General features: G+C 53.3%; 8 protein-coding genes across 8 annotated transcripts; 4 read left to right on the forward strand and 4 right to left on the reverse strand.

Moving 5' to 3' along the window:
- Positions 1 to 204: 204 nt before the first annotated feature.
- Positions 205 to 1,512, reverse strand: J4E83_000489 (uncharacterized protein; the record flags this gene model as incomplete). The annotated part of the gene is made up of 3 exons (XM_049327451.1): positions 205 to 641; positions 694 to 1,280; positions 1,424 to 1,512. 3 exons carry the CDS (start codon positions 1,510 to 1,512, stop codon positions 205 to 207), a joined length of 1,113 nt encoding a protein of 370 aa, XP_049193596.1.
- Positions 1,513 to 1,894: 382 nt separating this feature from the next.
- J4E83_000490 (uncharacterized protein) lies at positions 1,895 to 2,617 on the forward strand (the record flags this gene model as incomplete). The annotated part of the gene is made up of 2 exons (XM_049327452.1): positions 1,895 to 2,280; positions 2,338 to 2,617. 2 exons carry the CDS (start codon positions 1,895 to 1,897, stop codon positions 2,615 to 2,617), a joined length of 666 nt encoding a protein of 221 aa, XP_049193597.1.
- A 542-nt stretch (positions 2,618 to 3,159) lies between these two features.
- Positions 3,160 to 4,526, reverse strand: J4E83_000491 (uncharacterized protein; the record flags this gene model as incomplete). The annotated part of the gene is made up of 2 exons (XM_049327453.1): positions 3,160 to 3,708; positions 3,774 to 4,526. 2 exons carry the CDS (start codon positions 4,524 to 4,526, stop codon positions 3,160 to 3,162), a joined length of 1,302 nt encoding a protein of 433 aa, XP_049193598.1.
- A 1,002-nt stretch (positions 4,527 to 5,528) lies between these two features.
- On the reverse strand, positions 5,529 to 6,963 carry PIL1 (Eisosome core component; the record flags this gene model as incomplete). Its single annotated transcript, XM_049327454.1, has 5 exons — positions 5,529 to 5,835; positions 5,886 to 6,198; positions 6,248 to 6,431; positions 6,484 to 6,617; positions 6,846 to 6,963. The coding sequence occupies 5 exons, from the start codon at positions 6,961 to 6,963 to the stop codon at positions 5,529 to 5,531; spliced, it is 1,056 nt and encodes a 351-aa protein (XP_049193599.1).
- An 848-nt stretch (positions 6,964 to 7,811) lies between these two features.
- Positions 7,812 to 9,243, reverse strand: J4E83_000493 (uncharacterized protein; the record flags this gene model as incomplete). Its single annotated transcript, XM_049327455.1, has 3 exons — positions 7,812 to 8,850; positions 8,899 to 9,040; positions 9,093 to 9,243. 3 exons carry the CDS (start codon positions 9,241 to 9,243, stop codon positions 7,812 to 7,814), a joined length of 1,332 nt encoding a protein of 443 aa, XP_049193600.1.
- Positions 9,244 to 9,436: 193 nt separating this feature from the next.
- Positions 9,437 to 10,410, forward strand: J4E83_000494 (uncharacterized protein; the record flags this gene model as incomplete). The annotated part of the gene is made up of 2 exons (XM_049327456.1): positions 9,437 to 9,680; positions 9,773 to 10,410. 2 exons carry the CDS (start codon positions 9,437 to 9,439, stop codon positions 10,408 to 10,410), a joined length of 882 nt encoding a protein of 293 aa, XP_049193601.1.
- A 7,232-nt stretch (positions 10,411 to 17,642) lies between these two features.
- On the forward strand, positions 17,643 to 19,089 carry J4E83_000495 (uncharacterized protein; the record flags this gene model as incomplete). Its single annotated transcript, XM_049327457.1, has 3 exons — positions 17,643 to 17,764; positions 17,843 to 17,976; positions 18,068 to 19,089. The coding sequence occupies 3 exons, from the start codon at positions 17,643 to 17,645 to the stop codon at positions 19,087 to 19,089; spliced, it is 1,278 nt and encodes a 425-aa protein (XP_049193602.1).
- A 1,052-nt stretch (positions 19,090 to 20,141) lies between these two features.
- J4E83_000496 (uncharacterized protein) lies at positions 20,142 to 21,520 on the forward strand (the record flags this gene model as incomplete). The annotated part of the gene is made up of 3 exons (XM_049327458.1): positions 20,142 to 20,253; positions 20,303 to 20,737; positions 20,793 to 21,520. The coding sequence occupies 3 exons, from the start codon at positions 20,142 to 20,144 to the stop codon at positions 21,518 to 21,520; spliced, it is 1,275 nt and encodes a 424-aa protein (XP_049193603.1).
- Between the last annotated feature and the right edge of the window lie 254 nt (positions 21,521 to 21,774).

Raw genomic sequence — 21,774 nt, forward strand, 5'->3', positions numbered from 1 at the left:
CATTCATTATTATTGTCTCATGGTGGACACCCTCTTTGTAAACAAAGCTTGTTCTTCTTCCTCCATAGTTTTGAAAGGGAAATCAAGATGCCTTTGGCAGTTGTTGTGATTGACGTTATCTTTCGTGTGAACATTTCCTATCTATCGTACATGAATCCACATCACCCTATCTCAACGCTTTCTCTTCAGCCCCAAGTTGGGCTTTCATCCCATGCGAGATCGCCTCAGCTGGAGATCAAGAGAGAACCCCTCTTCCTCCCCCTTCTTGTACAAGACCAAAGCCTCCTCAACTGTAAACATAACCCCCCTCTCAATCCTGGCTTTCGCCTTGGCCTCTTTCAGCTCGACCTGCCTCGCCCGAATCTTCTCCAGACAAGCTTTCATCTCGTCGGCAGCCAGAGCGCGCTTCTTCTCCTCAGCCTCGCGCTTCTTCTCTGAAGCTTGGCGCTCCAGCTTGCCGACTTCGATGCCAATCATCTTGGCCGAAAACTTGTCCGCGAAGACAATGTCGTCCGCAAGCTCTCCCACCTCTTCTGGTTGGAAGGCGCGTTGGTCGTCTGTATTCTCGAACCCAGGCCATGTAGGTGGGGTTTGTTCATCCCACAACCTCATGTAGGTTGGTAGGTATGTCAAGAGGTGAACTATTTCACTCTGTTAGCATCATGTAGGCTCCAGGGTATGTTGAGAACTCACCTGCGCAGCCCTCATAGGCCTTGACGGCACCAAGATGCTCACCCACCAAGCCATCCTTGATACAAGGACAGTAGATGATCGGACGGTTTGGGCGGGGGTCTTGGTAGACGAGATGGCCGCACACCAGGCAGAAACGTACAAGCCGGTTTGAGCCGAGATGGTATGTCGTTCCCCGGAGTAGGTCGTCGTGTTCATCTCCTGTTGTGGGTACGCCGCATGTCAGGTCGCAGTCTCTGCACACGCCCAGGAATTTGTCGTCGAATTCGGGGTCGTTGGGAAGAATGGGGTAGACTTGGAAGCACAGCCGGCAGCCAAGATAACCCTGACCTTTGGTGTACGGGTTGAGGGTGTATGGGGTGCACTTGGCATGCGCGCGCCTCACTACGAATGCTATCTTGTCTTGGAGCTTGAGGCCATGAGAGAAGCCTACTTCGACCAGTGGGCGGAAATGGCGATGAGTCTGGCAGAGGCGGAGCGCGGTCTGGTAGTCGGTTGCTTGGATAATGCCACAGAGGACAGTCGGCGGTAGATCCAATAGGCTTCTGCGCTGTTCGGGGCTGACAGGGGCCTTGATCTGAAGTCCTTTGCTACAAGGTTAGTCGGAAGGTTAGTCAAGATCCAAGAAGCGAAACAGAAAAAGCGAAGTAGAAGAACTGAGGTAGAAGAAGCGACGTAGAAGCAAGAAAGAGAGAAATGTAGAGGCAATGCACGGAGGTTAGTCAAGTCGTACAAATCCAGAGTAAGGTTTCGGGCTCCAGTGTCGTTTGCTCGATGGTTAGCGCTCCGTTGGGCAGCGACGCCAAAGTTGGGCTGTGCCATCTTCTGAGCAGAGAGTGTGAGAGCTTGGTAGTAGCTGATATCTTGCTGTGATTTGATTGTGATCTGGTCGTGATCTGGTAGTGATCTGGCTGTGATTTGACTGTGCTTCACAAGTATCCTAGAACGCTGTATTCAATCACGTAAGTTGTGCTCGGTTAGTGAATGATCAAGTGTTGGGTTCTTGTCAACAAACAGAACAAGTTCAAAATCGTTGTTTGTGCCCAGGTGCCTGTGGAGAAGTGGGGCTGGCTTAGCGGGACACGCGATCACGTGAGCGGACTAGCGTGCTTCTCGAGTAAACAGCGACAATGCGCCCGCTATAGCATCTATTGACTGGCTTCGTAGTACATCGAAATCCGTCGCAATCTGCGATTATACCATCATGCCTACCGCCACGAATCCAGAATCGCGCTCTCCATCTCCAACACCCGCTCGACCCATCGCAGACGCACCCGGCCCGCGCGCGCAAGGTCTGATCAATGTATTCAACCAAGCCTCCAAAGCGACTCTAGACAAGTGTTCGGCCAAGAACTTCGCTTCGTGCTTCCCAACGGCGGCACAGTATAGCCCAGAGGTTCTGGACAACCTGAGAGGGCAAATTGTGGATCAGTTGGACCGGACATGGAAGAGCAACTTCGAGGACATCATGGAGAGGAGGAATGTCGTTAGGCTGCTCAACTCGCTGGACCAGTGCATAGAGGATGCGAAACTCAGGAAGAAACGCGCTGAAGCGAGCGCCAATGGTGGGCCCGTGGAAACGCCTGTGCCGTGAGTTTGCGAATGCGCCCGCTCTTGTTACTCTCGAATACTGACTCGAGGACATAGACCGCATACACTTACTCCAGCCGAAATACACCTAGCACACCTCATGCCGTTCCTCGAGAAGCAAGCGACCGACATGAACACTAAGCTCGTCGAGACTCAACAGTCAAACACCGAGCTGCTTTCGACCGTCACCGCACAACGCGCCGAGATAGAAGCCCTAGTACGAGGCCTAGAGAATGTCATACAAGATCTGGATGCTAGCGCGCAGATCATGGCTCAAGACGATGTTCAAGAATTGAGCAGAGAGACTAGGGATCTTGAGATGGAAATGAGGACATGATACTGCAGGGAAGAACAATACCCCCAGGATACTCGGAGCTTTCATCTTGAAGACTCGGAAAGATCTCGTGTCTCTACCACGATCGCGCCACGCGCTCAGAACCAGCGTCAGACCGCTAACACCGGGTCCGACACCCCGCTTAGTTACCCGAACAGGGCTCTCGTCAGAGCTATACATGCCTGGGACGCACAGGGGGGAGATGGCGGCGAAATCATACTCGCAGATCTCGAGAGAAGAATGCGGGAACGGCGGTCGAGAGGACGCGTGGTGACAGTTGCTGAGATCGCGAGTCCCTGCTAGTGGAATGCAGTAAATGGACGTGTCAGCTACCGTGAGGGCGAATGAGAGAGGTATCAGATACATCAACATTGACAGCAGGAGTGGAAGGCTTGAGAACAGGCAATTTGCCCATTGTCGCAAAGGATACGACACAAACGGGTTGTACAATGTACTTCTGAAAAATACAACAACATGATGAGTATACGTATCTGTTCATTCCAAACCTGGAGTATATACACATCACTCATACTACCCTACCCAATCTATGGCATATAGCACTTGAGCAACGAACCCAAACTCAGCTCACTCCCCGTCTGCAACAACAGATTCAACGCGCCAGTACCAAGGTACACAGGGCACTTGATCGCCTGCGCCTCATCCACAGCCTGCTTCAACGATTCCGCATACCCTCCCAGCACCTTACCCTTCCCATCCTCCTTGCCTTCCAAAACAGCAATCATCTTCGCACCCGCATCCTTGAACATGGCACTTCCACCCGCGGCATCACACGCCAGCTCGTAGAACTGTGCTAATGGGATACCGACGTGCTTGGCTAGCGAAATGGCTTCAGCTGCGGAGACAAGGTGAATGCCGGTTAGGAGGTTGACTACGAGCTGGAGCTTGGCTTCTTTGTCCTCGGCTGAGAGGCTGCTTTGGATGCTGGTGACGGGCTCGGAGGTCCACAGGCGGACGATGCCAGAGTCGTCGTTGGCGCCCCAGCCGCGGTCGAGGGCGGAGAAGTAGACTTGTTCGGCGGCTGAGCAGAGGGTGGCTGGGAAGGCTACGCTGCGGGACATGGATGTGATGATTCCCTGTTTTGTTTTTGTTAGTACAATGCCACATCACTTCGGGATCGCGAGGGTGGAGGGTAACTTACAGTATCCTTCAGAATAATCGTCACAGCACTCGCTCCCGGGAAATAGTCTTCCTTCAGCGTCCTCTGACTGCGATTTTCAAACATCCAACTCCAGCCCGTACTCCCCAGTACTTTGTCATACACATCCTGTCCGTTCAAGCCCAGTCTAGCAGCGAACCCATATGCTTCGCTGAGAGACAGGATCTGGATTGCCGCAAGCACCTGGTGAACCATCTTCATGTTGCTGCCAGCACCGATGCCGCCATCAACGATGAAAAGCTTGGAAGGGGCGGACATTTCTTCGAGTAGCCATTGGCCTTTTGAAAACGCGGCAGATGAGGCGCCCGCCATGATGGAGAGAGTGCCGTCTGCGGCTCGGCCTGCACCACCGGAGACAGGTGCATCGATGAATAGAACATCATCGCGGCCGATATCTACCAGCTCTTTCTCTACACTCTTCGCGTACGCACTTGGTACTGTCGAGCACAGCAAGAGTGTCGCTCCCTTGGGCAAAGCGTTCACAATGCCGTCTTTGTCGAAAAGCGCGGGCTGAGCTTGCATAGCCGATGCGACCATGACGATGTAGAAAGGCTTGTCTTTTGCAGAATCTGAGAGTGATGTTGATGGTGTGCCGCCCGCAGCCTGGAACTTCTCCAGCGAAGGAGGATAAACGTCGAAACCGGTTACAGGGTAGCCTTGCTTGACGAGATGCGTGGCCATACCCATGCCCATTGCTCCTAGGCCGCAGAAGCCGATTTGGGGTTTAGACGACATTGTTATGGTGTTTGTGGTGTCTTCCTGGTTTGGGTTGAAAGAGGGAGACCAGTTTGGTGTCCCAAAGTATCCTATCTCAACGCTGGGTTTTCAACGTTGATGCGACGAATACTACACGGAAGCCGGTATCCACAGATGCAGTAGCTCTCTTCGGTGTCACTCTTCTTTATGCTGTTCCCAGTATCTAGCTCTTTCTTAATTGCGATATACCCGATCTGACGTTTGAAGTTGAGAGTTGGAGTCAAGATGTCAGTCACAAAACATCGACCACGAACTTCTCTCCCATCACCCCACAGTTCAACGTCACACGCCGCTACGTTCCCCAGGGAAAATGGCCTTGGGCCGGCAAAAGACCCGTCTTCGGTCATTGACATTCATCCTGGTTGCCCCGCACTATGAGCGAAACCGGTTAGGTGGGGTATCTCTCACCCGCCGAAAGTGGGTCGTCGGCAAATGACCGATGGCAGACTGTGTTGGGGAACCCGGCCGCACCAAGATTGTACATTGAGCATCGGCGGGCGGGCCGGCTCGATGAAAAGATGCTGCGGCTTGTTGATGAGAACGAAGTGTGTCCGGCCGGTGGGCTTCAGGTTCGGGTCAATGTATGCCGTGATAGAGATTGAATACAAACTCACATAGTGTTGCGACAATGGGATCTTCTGGACCTCGATCAAATAACGATAAATGCGGATGTCGTAACATGTTCAACGAAGCATATAGATTATCTCATTACACTATTACTGCAAGGTTCATACAACGCGCGGTGAAAATCGTCAAAAAGTCATGATATCCGTGTGCCCAAAACCAGACTTCAGCTTCTAGTGAGATTGGTCATCCAGAAAGCTGTCCATCAAATAGCCCAAGCCACATTGATCGGATATATCAGATCCAAAACTACAGTGTCGTCGCTCATTCCATCAGGGGTATAAGTCGTCAGTCCTCGTGAAGACGGACTATTAGTGGACAGAGAGTGGAACACTGCTTAAGCCGTCAGTGCGACGTCTAAGCAGCAACAACCCTCTCGTCCTCGCGACCGCGCTGGTGCTCACTAGCGATGGTGGAAGTGACATCGTCGTCAAGATCTTCGCCCTCGTAGCCGTTGCCCTGGTGCTGCTCAGCAGGGATCCACAAGCCAGACTCCCTGTCGAGGGCCTGGTCTTGGCCAGAGAGGTCAACACCCTCGCCCATGTTGCGGTTCTGGTTGCGGCGACGCTGAGAAAGGGTGCGCGATCGCTGGGAGAGCTTGGAGGAGACAGAGGCGTTCTGAGACACCCAGTTGGTAAGGGCATCCTCGCAGTCTTGGATGATGCTGTGGCATGTTAGTGGGGGCTTCTCGTTGAAAGGACTAGAGAAACTTACGCCTTGCTAGCCTCATAGCCATCGTAAGCTTGACGGGTCTCTCCGGGAGTGACGGGGGTGTCGTCAACAAGCTCGAGCAAGTGCTTTCCGTAGCCGGCAATGATGGCCAGCTTCTCGCAGTGCTCGCGCATGGCATCGAATTGGTACGTGAAAGCTGCCTTGAGCTTCTCACGGGTGATGTTGGAAAGTTGGGCCTCTGCGACGAGGGACTCGGCCTCAGCGCGTACAAGCTCCTGCTCAAGGACAACAATCTTGGGAGAGTTGGGCTCCTTGTACTTCAACTGAGCAATCTGATCGGTGATCTTCTGCTTGCCTATTTGAACGTAAGCCTCAATCGGACAGCGCGCATGTAGAGGACTTACGGTCACGGCTGGGCTGGACGGAAGCCTCAATGTTGCGGATGCTCTTGATGGTGACGCGGTATTGGTCGTAACGGTCAACGTACTGGTCCTCGAGCTCACCGATCTCGTAGATGAGGACACCGAGCTTGTCAGTGACGTCAGAGACGTCGTCGTCGCAAGCCTCGCCCCAGATGGAGAGTTGTTGCTGTGTGGCCAGTTAGTACTACGTAGAGTCGCACAGGGTTGTGCAAGCTTACTGCGACCTCCATGCGCTCCCTGGAAACAAGCTCCATGCTGCGCATGACGTTCTTCTCCATCTTGACAAGTTGTGACAGCTTCTTTGCAAGGTCGGGTCCGAAGGCACCAGCGGACTTGTGGCGGAAGGTGTGACCTGTACGGTAGAGGACCAGTCAGCAACTGTAGCATAACAAAGCATTCTCTGAACAGTCTGGACGCTATCCGGGAGCATCAACGATCGAAATGGTCGTCGTTGCTGAACCATGCGACGAGCTCTGCACATGCGGTGTGCAAAAATGGCATTGCGCGAAGCTCCTCGCACGATTCGCGTCGTGACTGTAAACAAGACCAAAGCGGACAGAATCGTATCGAGAGGACGTACCGATGTTGGCCTTGCCAAAGAAGCGTCCGCTCTTAGTCGAGGACGAAGGGGGCGGGGGGCTCTGAATCTGCGACGCCGTAGGCGCGCGAGACTGGCGCATGCTGTAGGTTCTGTGCATATTGGCGGTGGTGTTCTGGCGATTGATCAAGTGTGGATTGGAGGAATGTAGTCGTGCTTGAAGTTTCGGGGGCGGCGCGGTGTTGATATGGAAGGCGCAGAGATGTCGCGGTATGACGGAGGTTTTGTTTAGGGGACTTCAATGACGTAGCGTTTGCCTAGCCCCACTCTCCCCGTGGCGATCATGTTCTCGGACACGCTACCTTCCCTCACATCATGCACATCCTCCACACTGCGACATTGGCACGCCCAAACCAGCATAGAGCATCCTTCTACGACCCTGAGTACCTGCATTCGACCCAGACCCTTTCTCGTGGTTTGCACCCGTATGCGACACACATACTGTACACAGTCAGACAATGGTTGCCCTGCTTGCGCTGATCCTACCTAGCTTGGGGCCAGAACTTTTGGCGCCAGTGGCTATGTTCAATCCGGCTGATGTGACGTTGATGTGTGCCTGTTTTCGGGACCCATGGGCGCCATGACAACCGCACTACCAGGAAATCGTCTCTCCCTAGATCCTCGGAAAGAGCCATTCAAGTCGTCTATAAATCAGGTTGCGCATCTATTAAGGTTCAAATGGGTACTTTCTGCAGGTTTTGAATGCTCGCCAGGACAGCGACTATATGGCAGCGGAGATGTTGCTGTAGACAGAGGGAGTTGGTTGCCGGAGGTTCCGCGACGTGTGTGTACAGCACTGGTGCAGAGTGGTTATCTTTGCAATTCCAAATATTCGCTTGCAATGGCAAGCTTTGGCCAATGGCAGAAACTTGGTTTTCTCAGTCTACACTGCCCATGTATAACTCGTGCATAATTCCATGGTATATCGTCAAAACATCATGCTCGGAACTAATACATCGCTCCGTCATGGAGCGAGTTGGCGAAGACACTGAGGATGCTACCTGCTTCGCCCAGGCCAGTGGTTGGGCGCAGAGCCCAGAAGATAAGTTCGCCCTCCCGCGGTGACCGGCGGTGGTGCACAGCTAGCGATGCTAATCCCACTGCGAATACAGTTGTCACACCTAGGAGGGTGTTGACGAACAATGGAGACGGGAGCTCAGATCTGATGCGCTTTGATACTAGCGGTGGCTCCGAGACAACGACGTTATGCCGTCGAGACAAGGCAGACAGTCCAGGAGTGTTACCCAATATCTCCTTCACACTAGCTAGCGTACTGGAGGCGAGAGTCTGTGATCTTGCTGTCCATGGTAGAGAGGTACTTCTTAGGGATTTCTTCGCGCCCGTAGAAACAGACCAGACATCTACAGGGTCTACCTCGTCGGTGTGGAAGAACTCCTTGCGCAACTTGCGAATGTATGCTCCGATGCGTGGATACTTGGTCTGGATAGTCTCCCTAAGCCAAGCTTGGGGCACCGTTGGGTAGTACAGCAGGGACAGATAGCCAAAGGCAAGACAATCCAAGCTAGAAGGCTGCTCTCCGCGAAAGAGATGGTCATGTTTTCCCAATAGATCTGATAAGGGATCCAGGAGCTCACCCGACAGAGCATCCAGCCTAAAGCGCGCAGCGTACACTTGGCCACCTAGGAGGCCGCCTAGACCCTTTCCACGCCCTATGCTCATGGCGCTGGGCTGACTTTCGGTCGGTATGCCGGCTGCCCTTTTTGCGGCCTCATATTCCGACGAAGCAGTGCCCCGACCCGGCGCAAAGCCTTCCTCGGCTGTAGTATCCACGTCCAAGCTACTGAGTCCCATGTGCGCCGTCCGGGCTCTCGCAAGGTCTCGTCGTTTCGGCGGGACGGTGTAGTTGGCATACCATGGCAGGATTGCGGTATAAGCGGACGAGGTGGCCGTGTTGTAGTTTTCGGCAGAGACGTAAAGGGACAGGTCGATCAGAGGCGTCGCCGTGGACTGGAGAAACGTGATAAAACTGGGAATGCGTTAGAGAACGCCTAGTACTTGGTCGTTGGGTACTCACGCCGTCCTGTCGGTCCGCTGTCTACTGGATAGGTTGACATCAAGGTCATTGGTAACTGCAGGGTGATTGCGGAGGTATGCGACGATGTCCTCGAAGCCGGATGCGGTCGCAACATCGTCATCAAAAAGGATTGGCAGGCTCTCTGCTGCTGTGTAAGAATCTATTTCGGCCACGGTGGGGTTGCAGTCCTGTACCTGTGGCGCCAACCGTGGGGTCGTGCTCCGCGACGAGTGTCCAGTCTCCCTTAGGAATGACGCGCTGGCAGTAAGCAACCGTCGCTATGCATTCCGGCTCTATTGAGGGGAGGCCAAAGGCTGGGCCCCATACATGAAGCTCAAGCACCATGTCTTGTGCCGTGTTGCGGTGCGCTGTTGGTCTGCGAGACCCTGACGCACTTCTCTACAACTTCTGCGCAAGCCGATCGGAACGTTCCTAGCGTCGGAACGCGTGCACGTGAACACGCATCATCGTTGGTTTCCATGCTCCCAGTCGCACTTGCTTGATTACATCGTCGACATCAAACCTTCACAACTCCAACATGGCACCACTCCGACGCTACTTGCGGATTACAAAACATTCGGTCCTTGAGGTCCGCATCTATCTCGACAGACCTGCCGACGCTGAGGCATGGCTGTTGAAACGCGATGATCCAGCACTGCCACGCGTCATTCAGGCCATACGACCGCTTGTACTGCCCAAATTGCGAGAAGAAAACGAGCGGGGTAAAGGCCGAGGTGGTTCCAAATCTAAAAAGAAGGGAGTGAAGGATGTTGTCGTTGAAGGTAAGCTGCATGAAGCCTTGTCGAACCATCTAGGATACAGGCATCCCCGCATATATGCTGCAGTCTTACTCAGACGGCTAACATCACGTCAGAGGATTTCGAGGTTTCGATCTTCTTGACGGACCTATCCTCCCGCCACTCCGTTCTGACCAAGCAAAAGATCTTCAAAGACAAGGCCCGCATCCAGAGCAACTCGGGCAAACTCACCAACTGGCTGACATCCGGAACTAGCGATCAGCCTGTCGTTATCAACGAAGATGCCGCAGATCCGATAGTCATCAGAGAGGAGGACGACGACGAGCCTATCAACCTTGCTGATATCCCTGCAGCCGATGTAGCTGGAAAGCAGCCTGAACGTTCAGCACGACCAAGACGCCGAAGAGGCAACAAAGAGCATGATGGAATCGGCGATCAGACGGACAGCGAAAGTTCGGATCTTTTTGTCCCCGAGCCTCCTGCCAATGGCAGCAAGACGAAGGCTACCACAAGGGATGAGGATCAGGCCAGTGATGAGGAACCACAAGCAGATGATAAGAAAAAGCTTGGTCTCAATACATCATATGACGGCTTCAGTATCTACGGCCGTATACTATGTCTTGTCGTTAAGCGCCGTGGCGTGCGAAATCCGGCAGGAGCGAGTGGCGCGACTTCCAGCCAGGCAATGCTCGAGAATTGGGTGTCTACGCAAGCTGTGGCTGAACAGCTTGACGACGATGAAGACGCCGTTTGAATAGATCCAGCAAGCTAGTGCTAGCTGACCGGTACTTCTATCATGACAGCTGTGGACTGATACGATCGCGGACTACCAGGGACAAAAATAACAAGGGCGGTCACGATTCGCCGACCCTGAACACGACAAGTTCATGACAGGCTTCATCCACGTGGAACGCACTGTGCTGAACCATTATACCGGATAAATGCGCGGTCCTTCAAGAAGCCCCTGCGCAATAGGTGGCTGGCTTAGTGAACCATTCTCCCAGAGGGCACAACATGCGCCACGATTTTCGCGCGCCATCTTGTGTACGCACGCCTCATCTTACCACAAACGCGGTCAATATCCTGATGGGGACTTGATGAGGATAATGAATCTGAAACAAAGCACACAGAGGTGCTGATGTATTGACAAAGGTGGGAGACTCAGTCGGCTTTCCGGTACGACAAGGCGTGCTATTGTATCTAAATGCAGATTTTTTGGCTCGATCGATACATTGAATATTGCGACACAGCTCCACAGCTCGCTGATCGAAAACAAATGTGAGGAACCACTGCCTTGGCAAGCGTGAACTCGGTGCTTCTCCGGCGTACACGCTTCCAGAGTCATCTCGTCTTTGTCTTGTTCGAGTCCTTTCACAGGTAGCGCTTCGGGCTCGCCGGCCTGGCACAGCCCAATCCGCTGTCGCGCGAAAGTGAAGGAGCGTAAGCCACACAGAGTGCGGCAGCGGCGCCGAGACATGATGCGCGTACCTGCAGCAGCGTGCCTGGAGTCCTCTCCACACCGAGCTATTGATCTGCTGATGACGATCGCCTTGATCCACCGCCGTTATCGCACTATGGCAGCCAAAGCATGGCAGAATCAATACCATCTCTACAATGACGCGGTGTTCGGCTAGCCACGACGACGAAAGCGGAGCCGGAGGATAGAGTTCAGTGCCAATACGACTTTTGTTTTTCGGCGACCTGAACGCCGAATTCATTGCTGTAAGCAGTCCTGCATTGGAACTACGAGAGGGCTTATTGAATCAGACAGCCTCAAGATAAAAAGTTTGTCGGTCGAAAGGTGCCGTGATTACTTACTGCAGTCTGCATGGCGGCCGCCCCTGCAGCTCAAACTACACACTCTACCTGTGTGGCTCCAATCTTTTGGGCTGTCAATTAACGGCAGACATGCTAACGCTCGGTCTCCTGTCGTCTCTCCGCGCTGGCCAGTTGGTTGGAACGCTTGTCAGCCCTAAAGTCTTTTACTGGGATGAGACCAGATCTTCGATGCTGTCGCATGTCTTCGCATTGGACTGTAACACCTGCGCATTCCTTCTCCACCAAGCTGAAACAGCTGCTCTTTGGAAGCGTTGAGACTGAGCTACTGAACTACCGAAGGGGGTGGCGATGGTGAGGACGATACTTGCTGTGTTGAGTTTGACGCATCGTCTGCCCCTGCAAATCTAATCGCTTACCTTCGACGATGAGCGCATCGCCGCACTTTTTTTCTTTCTGGTGAACAAGGGACATTCTTTGCTTGTCGCGCACAGGCTCTCCAGGGCAAACGCTTCGACAATCGTAGCATTGACCGGGGAGGCTGCAGGGGTAACGAGAGGCATACATATTGCGAATCTCAATCAAAGGAACGCCTATCTGAAGTCGGACGTGGACCCCTGGCATACACGTGGATCTTGAGCAGCTGAGACATGCAAGTTGCGGTGCTGTTGTCCGTCACTCCGCAATGGTGTTCTGCGCTGCTGAGCGCCTAGTGGCAGTATGGCGCCCGTTCAACTCTGTCCTTCCGGCCCAGCCGAATATCCTGATAACCTTTATCGAGCGGCCACTGCCAGCCAGTTGTGGTCGCCGGACGTTCTTGGAAAACAGGGCATACTGGGCGTCGGCAGCTACTCCTACCTCGGTCACAAGCGCGAGCCAGGATTAATACGAGTCGCACGAAGACGGCAAGCCAGAAAGACAAAAATAATCATGACATGCCTTTGTGCGGTGCTTCGCATTCTCAGCCTAGCTGCCCACGAACGAACGTGTGTACCCCGGCCTGTCGATTCAGGACAGCAGCTGGAAAGTCATGCCTGACCTCACACCGCCAGCACGGGCGCCAGCAGTTGTGGACATTGTGGAGCGGAAAATTCTAGGGGGCTTCGAAATTGGGTGGAAGCGTCAAAGAAGCACGGGAGAAGGTCGGCATAGGCGCTAGATCTTCGTCCTGCGCTGGAGGTCGGTGGGTGTCGGACGTTGGCAAATAGGCGACGTCGCAAATTGTGTGACGGAAATTTACTGTCAGTGTGTCAGAATTTGCTCCTGGCACGCACCGGCTACTGGAACCGAGCGATGCCTGTTCCTGAAGCGCTCGCAAGCAAACCCTCTTGCAAGCGGTCCCAAGGCGGCGACTGATCCCAGCCCTGCGCACCGTCGAGGTGAAAAGGAGGGCTACGTTTCATTCACACGACCGTTCGCACTAGCCATGTCTGCTAGCAATAAGCCGGTAGTGTCAGGGAACAGGTGATGTCAGAAGAGAGAACGAACGTGCCGTGGGTCAATCATGCCTCGCTGAGCCTGCTGCCTTGCCTGAAGGATGATGCGTTGTACGAAGGACATGCCGCGACGGCGACAATACTGCGACAGGATTGGATCAACACGATCTTCACGCAGTCACGAGGCCGATGAAACGACAAGGCGGTAACGCGCGAGTTCGTGTTTCTTCTCCCCCCTGCTCATTAAGTGACCAGGATCAGCGATGTTTCGGCGTGCTTTAGCTTATGCACAAGCCAGGAGCCACCCCTTTCCTGCTCATCAGCCCAACGCCTCTTTCACCGCTTGGGCCGTGCCATGCCCTGCCTAGCATTATTACACACATCGTCAAAGTACGTAGCTGACCGACATTTTGGGGGTCTGCAATCTGAGCACAAACATAAATACGTTGACCCCCCACCATCGGAGAATTCGTTTCATCATCCAGAGCCGAAGACTACTACCACTACTACTACAACACTACCAACCAACACTACAACAACCTACTCAACGCTTCCGCTCTACACAAGCCTACCAGCTTCACCTTCAACTCAACACAATGGCCGCCATCATCTACGAGGAGTCCAACATGGGATCGCAAAACCTCCCACCTTGCCCTGGCCCACCACCAACCCGCCCTCTGCCTCCTGTCCCATCCAAATAGACATCAACATGAACATCAACTCACATGTCTGTCTTGCTCGACTTACACACTTGGCTTTGGCGCACCACAACATCGATATCAACTCCGCATCCTTACCGAACATCCACCGCACCCCACCCTAATACTCTACCAACCGACATCGACCCGCACCTTGCCGCCTGGTCTGCCGCCATCATGCAGTGCATCTGCAGCACCCAGTACGATCTGATCTTGGACGCACTACGCGCCCTAGACTCCGAACAACTCCACGTCACTCACCTGATCTCCGCCGCGAAATCCGGTTAAAAGCAGCCTACGCTTGTCTTTGGAGAGCGATCCCACACCATTTCAGCCTTGCATCACAAGCCTCCACATGACGGCCTGCAGCCATGTGGCATTGCTGCATCTACCAGGACCTGCTCGTCTGACTCACATCGGAGCATGGCTACGACTGCATATCCAACACACGCTGGCTCGGGTGTCCGGAACGATCCTTCTCTATAGACGCCTACTTCATTTTGGCACATACACACCGCAGTCCTTCTAATATTGAGCGTATTACTTGCTTTGGAACATGCATTAGTTGGCGCTTGGGATTGGCTGTGTGGCATCATAGCATCATTAGCTTTTGGAGTTCTATTACTGGTTAGGCGGCATCACAGCCAGGAGGAATACCCAATATCGTCTCATAGCATTAATCATTTGATCTCAGATCAACTACACGCATACCTTGTCTTCTGTTGCATGTGAAACCCGGGTGCCAATCATCGCCACAGCATGGTCCTGATCACTAATCGCGTCGGCAGTCGACACTGAAGGCGTTGGGGGCTGAAGTGAACGTCTCCTGGGCGCAAGGCATCTTCCGCTAACATGGCAGCCCAGTTGTCAGCGCGCGCGATAGTTCCCGTGCACACCACCATTGCTATCCGCTAAGGCACATGGCGGTGATAGGACGCGCCGGTGGTTGACAAGCGCGGCAGCATGTCAGAGCCACCAGGACTGCAACCTCCACAATCAGGCACCTGTACATCACAAGCGCTTGGTGGTACACACGTGGGCGCTGTGTGACGTAGTCCTGACAGGTCGAATAGAGAGCCAATAATGCGAGTCGTTTACCTGCGATGCAGATTCAGGTGTCCCGCAGCTACCGAAACCTTCCGTGTGACCGGTTCACCTTGAAATCACGGCACCACCCCGGCTTGTGCAGGAACGACGATACTTGCCGCCGCTTCATCTTGCAACGCTAATCAGCAGGACAGATGCGGTGTCTGAATGCGAATATTGGCAGGGCCCTAGTCTGTGGTTTGGCTCGGTTGCGCCTGCCAGCCTAGCTCCAACGACGGCCGTGAAGCCCTTCAGGCACAGGTGCATGCTGCCAGCCAGGAGCCCTGGCCTGCTTTCAGCTGAGGCAGATGACTCCTCTGCGTATAGCCAACCACCGCTGCATCGACTACCACACGCTAACCCAGCACCGTCTGTCGCCATAACAGCTTCGCATGTTGCACGACTTCACCGCTCTGCCAGACGTGCCCGCAGCTGTGCAGCCGTTAGCGGTATGCGTCGCATTACACTACCCTCTGCTATCATGCCAACAACAACCTGCGCATCGCGCGGTTACACAGGAAGTACCATTGTGTGCCTACGCCGCAAATTGACGCCAATCTCCGCCCCTCCGAGCGGGTCCGGGCACACCACGTTGGGGGCAGCCACACCAGAGTCGCACGCCGCAGCACCCTGACGCTGTTTGACCTTTGATACTCGGATGAGTATGCCGACGTTCGCAGTGGGCGACCAAAGACGGCTCGGGCCCAGGCGTGTACAGTTTGCACTTGTCTGCGCTGCTGACTGGGAGTCCCTCGGTTTCATGGCACCTCTCATTTGCGAATTGACTTTGAGCAACGCCGACGTCCTTCGTCCTCTGCAATTCCGTGTCATTGGCAGAAGGCACCAAGGCTGCATTCCGGTCTGATGAATACGGACCTGAGCAACCATGCAATCGGTCCTCTGCACGCACACAGACCCATCGCTTAGCTATCAAATTGCTCTCGCAAACACCGATGATGCTAAGAACAGCTCTGTCAGACGTCAACTCAATCCATCCTGCAAGAAGCGAGGATCCATGTACGCCATCGGCTGACGCAAGCTGCGCGTTGCCGTGTGTACAACGTGTGGAAACCTGCAGTCGTCCTTCGATACATCAACTTTCACGCACGCAAGCGCATATCAATCACACGTCCATGCAAGCCCTCTGCGTGCGTCCAAGTGCTTGCTGAATCCCTGGCAGATCATTGACTCACGCCCGCATTCCACAAACCACGTTGCTTTTGTTGCAGATCGTGGGTCCCGCGGGCAGAGTATGCAGCCTGCAGCCTTATTTTTCCTTGATGCCTACCGCGCCCCGAGCGCTGGCAAAGTCCGCTGTCAATCAACCCACGCTGTCGGCCTTTCTTGGTAGATCGTCGGCGACTTGATCACTCGCTCTGACTCACCTTCAGCGGTGTACCCAAGCTGTCACCGTTACGACACGGACGCCGTTGCAATTTGGCCGATGTCCCCATGTCGCAACCGGGTTCTCGGATCCCATCGCGCAAAAGGGAAAAGCCGTTGAACCTGTAGCTGCCGGCTACCGCTGTAAAACCCTTACATGGCTCACCGCTGTATAGGTCAGGTGGAGGCTACGACACGGCATGTGTGAGGAGGATTTTCAATCTTGTGACTTCCAAGGTTGTTATGTGGGAATTGCGATATTCGCCTTGTTCGCCTAACATCACACTCCTTTCGGTGATCATTACGCAGATTCACCATCAGCCAAGCACTGCGGCTGTAAGCGAACCGCCTCGCAGTGACCTCAATGGAAGACCCCAGCACGGTAAACGTTCAGTCCGGTTGATCAAGCTCGGCGAAATTATTTCTTCCACATGTTTGCTCGCCGAGCACACAAACGATTTTCATTGTAATACCACCGTCACCTTGAGCGTCACCGACAAATTTCCGCCGACTTCATGGAGATCTCCCAAACAGGCCGTACACAATATTCCTCTTATTTGCGTACCGCTATGCATGATATGCAATGCCTGCAAGATAGAGTGTCAAAACAAGGATGGACGTCCTCCTTGCCCGTCGCTTGCGCAATCTGTTTCGCAGGCAACAAGGCATTCGTGGACAATAATATCCCACACCCACTCTTTCCCACACAATCGTGTGTGTGTAGCTCTGTCGATCAAACAGCAGCGTCCTGAACATGCCGTTCATGCACGTCGTCCAATACGGCAAAGTGGATTCTCTCGCCACCACGTCTGACATCTGAAACAAGTACAGCCATTAATCGCGCCATGATTCAATATTGCCACGCCTGTTACCACCGCCTTTGCCGCTGGCCTCGGACATTGCTTGCTGACTTGCATGGTCTGCTCCGGAGTATAGTGTGAGAGAGTTTCTGCTTCAAACGGTGCCTCGGTATTTGCATAGGCGGTGCCTGTGGTTATTAGCCGGGTCTACGAGTTTGAAGCGTGGAAGGTTAGATTCAGCCTATCTTTCAGGCATCAAAGAATCTTGCGTTGTTGCGAGCATGGCTGCCACACTGTAAGTTCGACTAGCTGAGCTATACGATGTCAACGCGTCTTGGAGGACGTATGCAAGGAACATCCCACGCTCCATCTGCAAGATGCTGTATCCGGCTGAAGTGCTGTATATTGCCCTCACTACACACCAACTGCATATGCTGATCATCGATTGTCGGCATACATGCTCTAGACCTGTGGGGGATCTATCTGGAGTATCAAGCGGACCTTTCGCTTCCGTTCAAACATTTTGCGATTTTGATCTTGAGATGTCGTTGCGATGTAGTTCATGGTCCTGATGCACAGCCACAGGCGCCACATCGAGGTTGAGGTCGTGTCGTACGAACGGGCCAATCAATCTGATTCGCGCCTCGGGAATCTTGGAAGTCCAGCTGCGATACAGCGCACTGCATGCGGGGCGTATGCTCAGCGCAACGCCCGCTTGGAAGACGATCCTACATACAAATATAGGTCTTCCTCTTCCTCATCATTCCTGCTCAGCTATTGCGTTTCGTATTGCGCGTATAGTCAAATATGGGGCTCGTCGATTGGTTGAACTCCATGGCGGAGTTTGGTGAGTGGGCTGGTGGACGCAAGCCAGTGACGAAGAAGTCTGATGCACTGCGCTTCGGCGTTTTGGGGGCTGCCAAGATTGCGTACGTCTACGCCCTACTGTCTCTGTCCACAACAGAACGTCAAGATGAGACTTGAAGCTAAAACATATCGTTGAACAGTCCATTAGCTTTGATCATCCCAGCGCGGTCACATGCAGAGATCATAGTCGTTGCTGTTGCAGCTAGAGATAAGACAAAGGCGGAGGCTTATGCGAAGAGATGGGACGTGCCAATCGTTCATGACAGCTATGAAGGTAGGTAGACCATCCCGTGGCATCTCTTTAGCCAGGAAGCATCCAACATGAATGCCCCGAGCTACCGCGAGGTCACACTAACCTGTTGTAGCGCTCATCAACGATCCATCCATTGATTGTATATACAATCCCCTCCCCAACGGCCTTCACTACAAATGGACGCTCGCCGCCCTCAGAGCAGGAAAGCACGTCCTATTAGAGAAGCCGTCCGTGTCCAACGCACAAGAGGCACGCTCTCTTTTTCACCACCAAGTCCTCGATACTCCGAATGCTCCGGTCCTTGTTGAAGCAAGCCACTATCGCTTCCACCCCGCGTGGCATTTCTTCCTGGCGCAATTCGAAAAGCAGAATATAGAGAAAGCAAGTGCTCGCGCTGGAGTGCCGAAAGGGGGTATCCCAGCGACGGATATCAGGTTTGAATACGATCTTGCTGGTGGCGCTGCAATGGATCTAGGACACTACACCCTCTCTGCGCTACGAGGCGTATTTGGGACTGAGCCCACAGAAGTCACTTCAGCAACATCTCGTCTCATACACGCACCGCATGACCAACGCTGCGACCAGGCCATGGAAGCCACCTACACTTTTCCCAATGGCGGCACTGGTCACGTTTCAGCCGATCTAGGTGCTCGGGGTGGCTACTGGTTCCCATGGCTAACATCCAACTGGCCCAGTTTCCGCGATCTTCTTGCCTGGATTTCCGTGACTCTACATCCTGAAGACCTTGGTGTCGAAGGCGGTCTACAAAAGTCTAGTCAGAAGGTACTTATCTTCTCAGGTTTCATGAGTCCGCATGCCTACCATCGTATCGACATCACTACAACCATCACCTTGCGCGACCCCACATCTGGCAAGATCGTCAAACAAGAGAAGAAGACCGAACACAAAACAGCATACAAGTGGACTGAGGGTATGGGCGGCGAAGAGAGGGGACAGGATTGGTGGACATCGTATCGGTACCAGCTTGAGGAGTTTGTGAACAGGGTCAAAGGCAGAGAGGGTAGTGGTGCCTGGGTGGACGGCGAGGAGAGCATTAGACAGATGGAAGCTACGGATCGGACGTATGAGAAAGCTGGTATGTCGATTAGGCCTACGAGTGCGGAGCTGGAGTGAGGAGATACGGAGATGCAGTGTTGCGTCATCGTTCCTGTAGCTGAGCCCGGATGAGGCTACTGATTGGAACTCGGGGTAGCACTCAGGGTAGCCGAATGAATCCAATCTTACAATGGCGCATGTGTATGTATTTTTTATGTACACTCAATTGATTTGTTCGGAAATGCGTAACCTCTTTGCCCTTTCCAGCAGAGTTCAGCGGAGCGAGTTCTTTGCGAAGGTGCGATGTTGCACCATCGCCCTATCTCACAAGCACAGCCAGCCACCCCGCTTACGCATCGCACAAAAGCCTCACCGCACAATAAGACAGTAAGCAGATAGTTCCAAAGTAGCAAGGCAGATACCAAGCAGCGACAAGCTTCACCAAGCCTGCACAAGCCTTGCGACTACCTGCCTGTCTAGGCATCGCTTCGCTGCACCCAGCGTGCCTTGCCCCGCTTTTGAGGTACAGAGGAACATGACGCGATGGCAAGCCCAGGTTCCGAAAAGCCGAGTTTGAGGAAGGTATAAAAGCGATGCGGTACTTCCAGAGTTCACTGGTACGTCGACTGAACAGAGGCTTTGAGAATGAGGTTTTTGACGTTGGTTTGCAGTTTCGCGGCGCTGGGGTCTGCAGGTCCGGCTGCGACTTGGACGCCATGGATGGATAAGAGACAGGCTGGTGATGCGCCGGCTTATGAGACGCATACCATTGATCAACTGGTTCGTCTTTATGCTTCTCGTTGACTGCTGGCCTTTTGCTGATTGTTGGGGCAGATTGATCATTTTCCGGATAGCGATCGGTACCTTCCACACACCAATGCTACGTTCACGCAGCGATATGGTAAATATAACACTGCTACGTACATTTACTTCCTTGGCTTACTCTTTTTTACAGTTTTCGATTCATCATACTACAAGCCTGGAGGGCCGGTATTCCTCTACATTGGTGGGGAGACGAGCGTAGAGTCGCGTTTCTCTAACTTACAGACTGGAAGTAAGTCATCACAACGAAACACGGTCGATCAGTCTTCCCGGGTAGCTAACCAGTTTCTCCAGTCATTCAGATACTCATGGAAAAGTTCAATGGCCTTGGGGTGATTCTCGAGAATCGTTACTACGGCGAAAGCTATCCTTACAACACCAGTACCACGGATGAGCTGCGGTTCTTGACTACAGAGCAGAGTAAGTGATGCTCAAGATTCCGATAGTCACGTGTTCTGACGTGTTGTAGCCATTGCCGATAACGCCTACTTCAGACAGCATGCTACTTTTCCAGGTATCAACGCCACTTTGAGCAGCGCCGACACTCCATGGATCATGTACGGTGGTTCCCTCGCTGGTGCTCACACCGCATTCACCATGAAGACGTACAACGATGTATTTGCTGGAGGTATCGGAAGCAGTGCCACTATCCAGGCTTTGCTCGAGTACCCTCAGTGGTACAATCCCATCATGAAATTTGGCCCGGCGGACTGCGTTTCCAGGATTGTCGACATCGTTGATAAGATTGATGAGCTCATCTGGAGTGGAAACAAGGACGGCATCCAGCAACTCAAGGATATCTTTGGTCTCGGAGCCCTGCAAGATCTCAGAGACTTTGCAATGACAATTGCGTTCCCGATTGGTGGTCCCATGAACTATCCGACCAACACTTGGCAAGAGCTCAGTAAGTAACTGCATTCCACGATTCGGTGATAAAACAGCAACTGATCTTAAACCAGACTGGTCCGACCGCTACGGCTCAAAAGACTTCTTTAGCTTCTGCGGCAATGTAACGCAAATCAATCCACCGGCAAACATCAGCAGCGTCGACATGGCGCTTTCCAAGTACACCAATGGCGAGCCTTGGACTGGATTAGGTGGATATGCCGACTACGTCAAGAAGACGCTCATCCCAACCTGCGAGAGTGGCCGGATCGACAGCACAGACTCCGGTTGCTTCGGCACCCAAAACCAGACATACTACGCCGACCCCACAAACGGAGCAGCGCGCTCATACCTCTACTCAACCTGTTCCGAGTCTGGCGGTTACCAAGTGGCGCCCACAAACGGCCCCTCCCTCATCTCTCGCGTCCTCCAAATCGACTACACCCAGCAATGGTGCACCTGGGCCTTTCCACCCGGCGAGCACAACAGCATTCCCGCCACTCCCGCGTTGCACTACTACAACAAATACGGAGGCTGGAATCTTCAAGCTGAGAACCTCGCTCTTATCGATGGCAACACAGATGTCTGGCTCGATCTGTGCTACCATTCAAACTTGGCGGCTCAGCCTAGGATCAGCAGCGAGAAGTATCCGAGTTATCTGATTGCGGGAGCTGGACATCATTGGGATAGCTATGGGATTAAGAATGTCAGCGCTGAGCCGAACTATATCAGAGAGGCGCATTATTGGGAGGAGAGGACTGTGAGTCGATTCTTGCAGTTCTGGACGGAGAAGGAGCATTAGGTTGGGACGAGCTGAACATGGGTCTTTTGCGTGTAGAACTGTGTACAAACGGGCTGGAATAGACGCAGTAGTAACTGTGTACTGTCTGGAAAGTCGGTATCAATGACCCCCACTTTCTTCTGAGGCGCTTGGGCGAACGCGGGGTAGTCGAGGACCCTTGAAATGTGACTTGACAGGGGACTCCGCGCTTTTGCATGTGATGCGCCGCGGATACAACCTTATTTTGAGAGTCTTATGTTGCTTAAGTCATCTTC

This window comes from Alternaria metachromatica, assembly GCF_023757995.1.
Source record: "Alternaria metachromatica strain BMP 0045 chromosome Unknown scaffold_1, whole genome shotgun sequence".
In the NCBI taxonomy this organism is placed as follows: Eukaryota; Fungi; Ascomycota; class Dothideomycetes; order Pleosporales; family Pleosporaceae; genus Alternaria; species Alternaria metachromatica.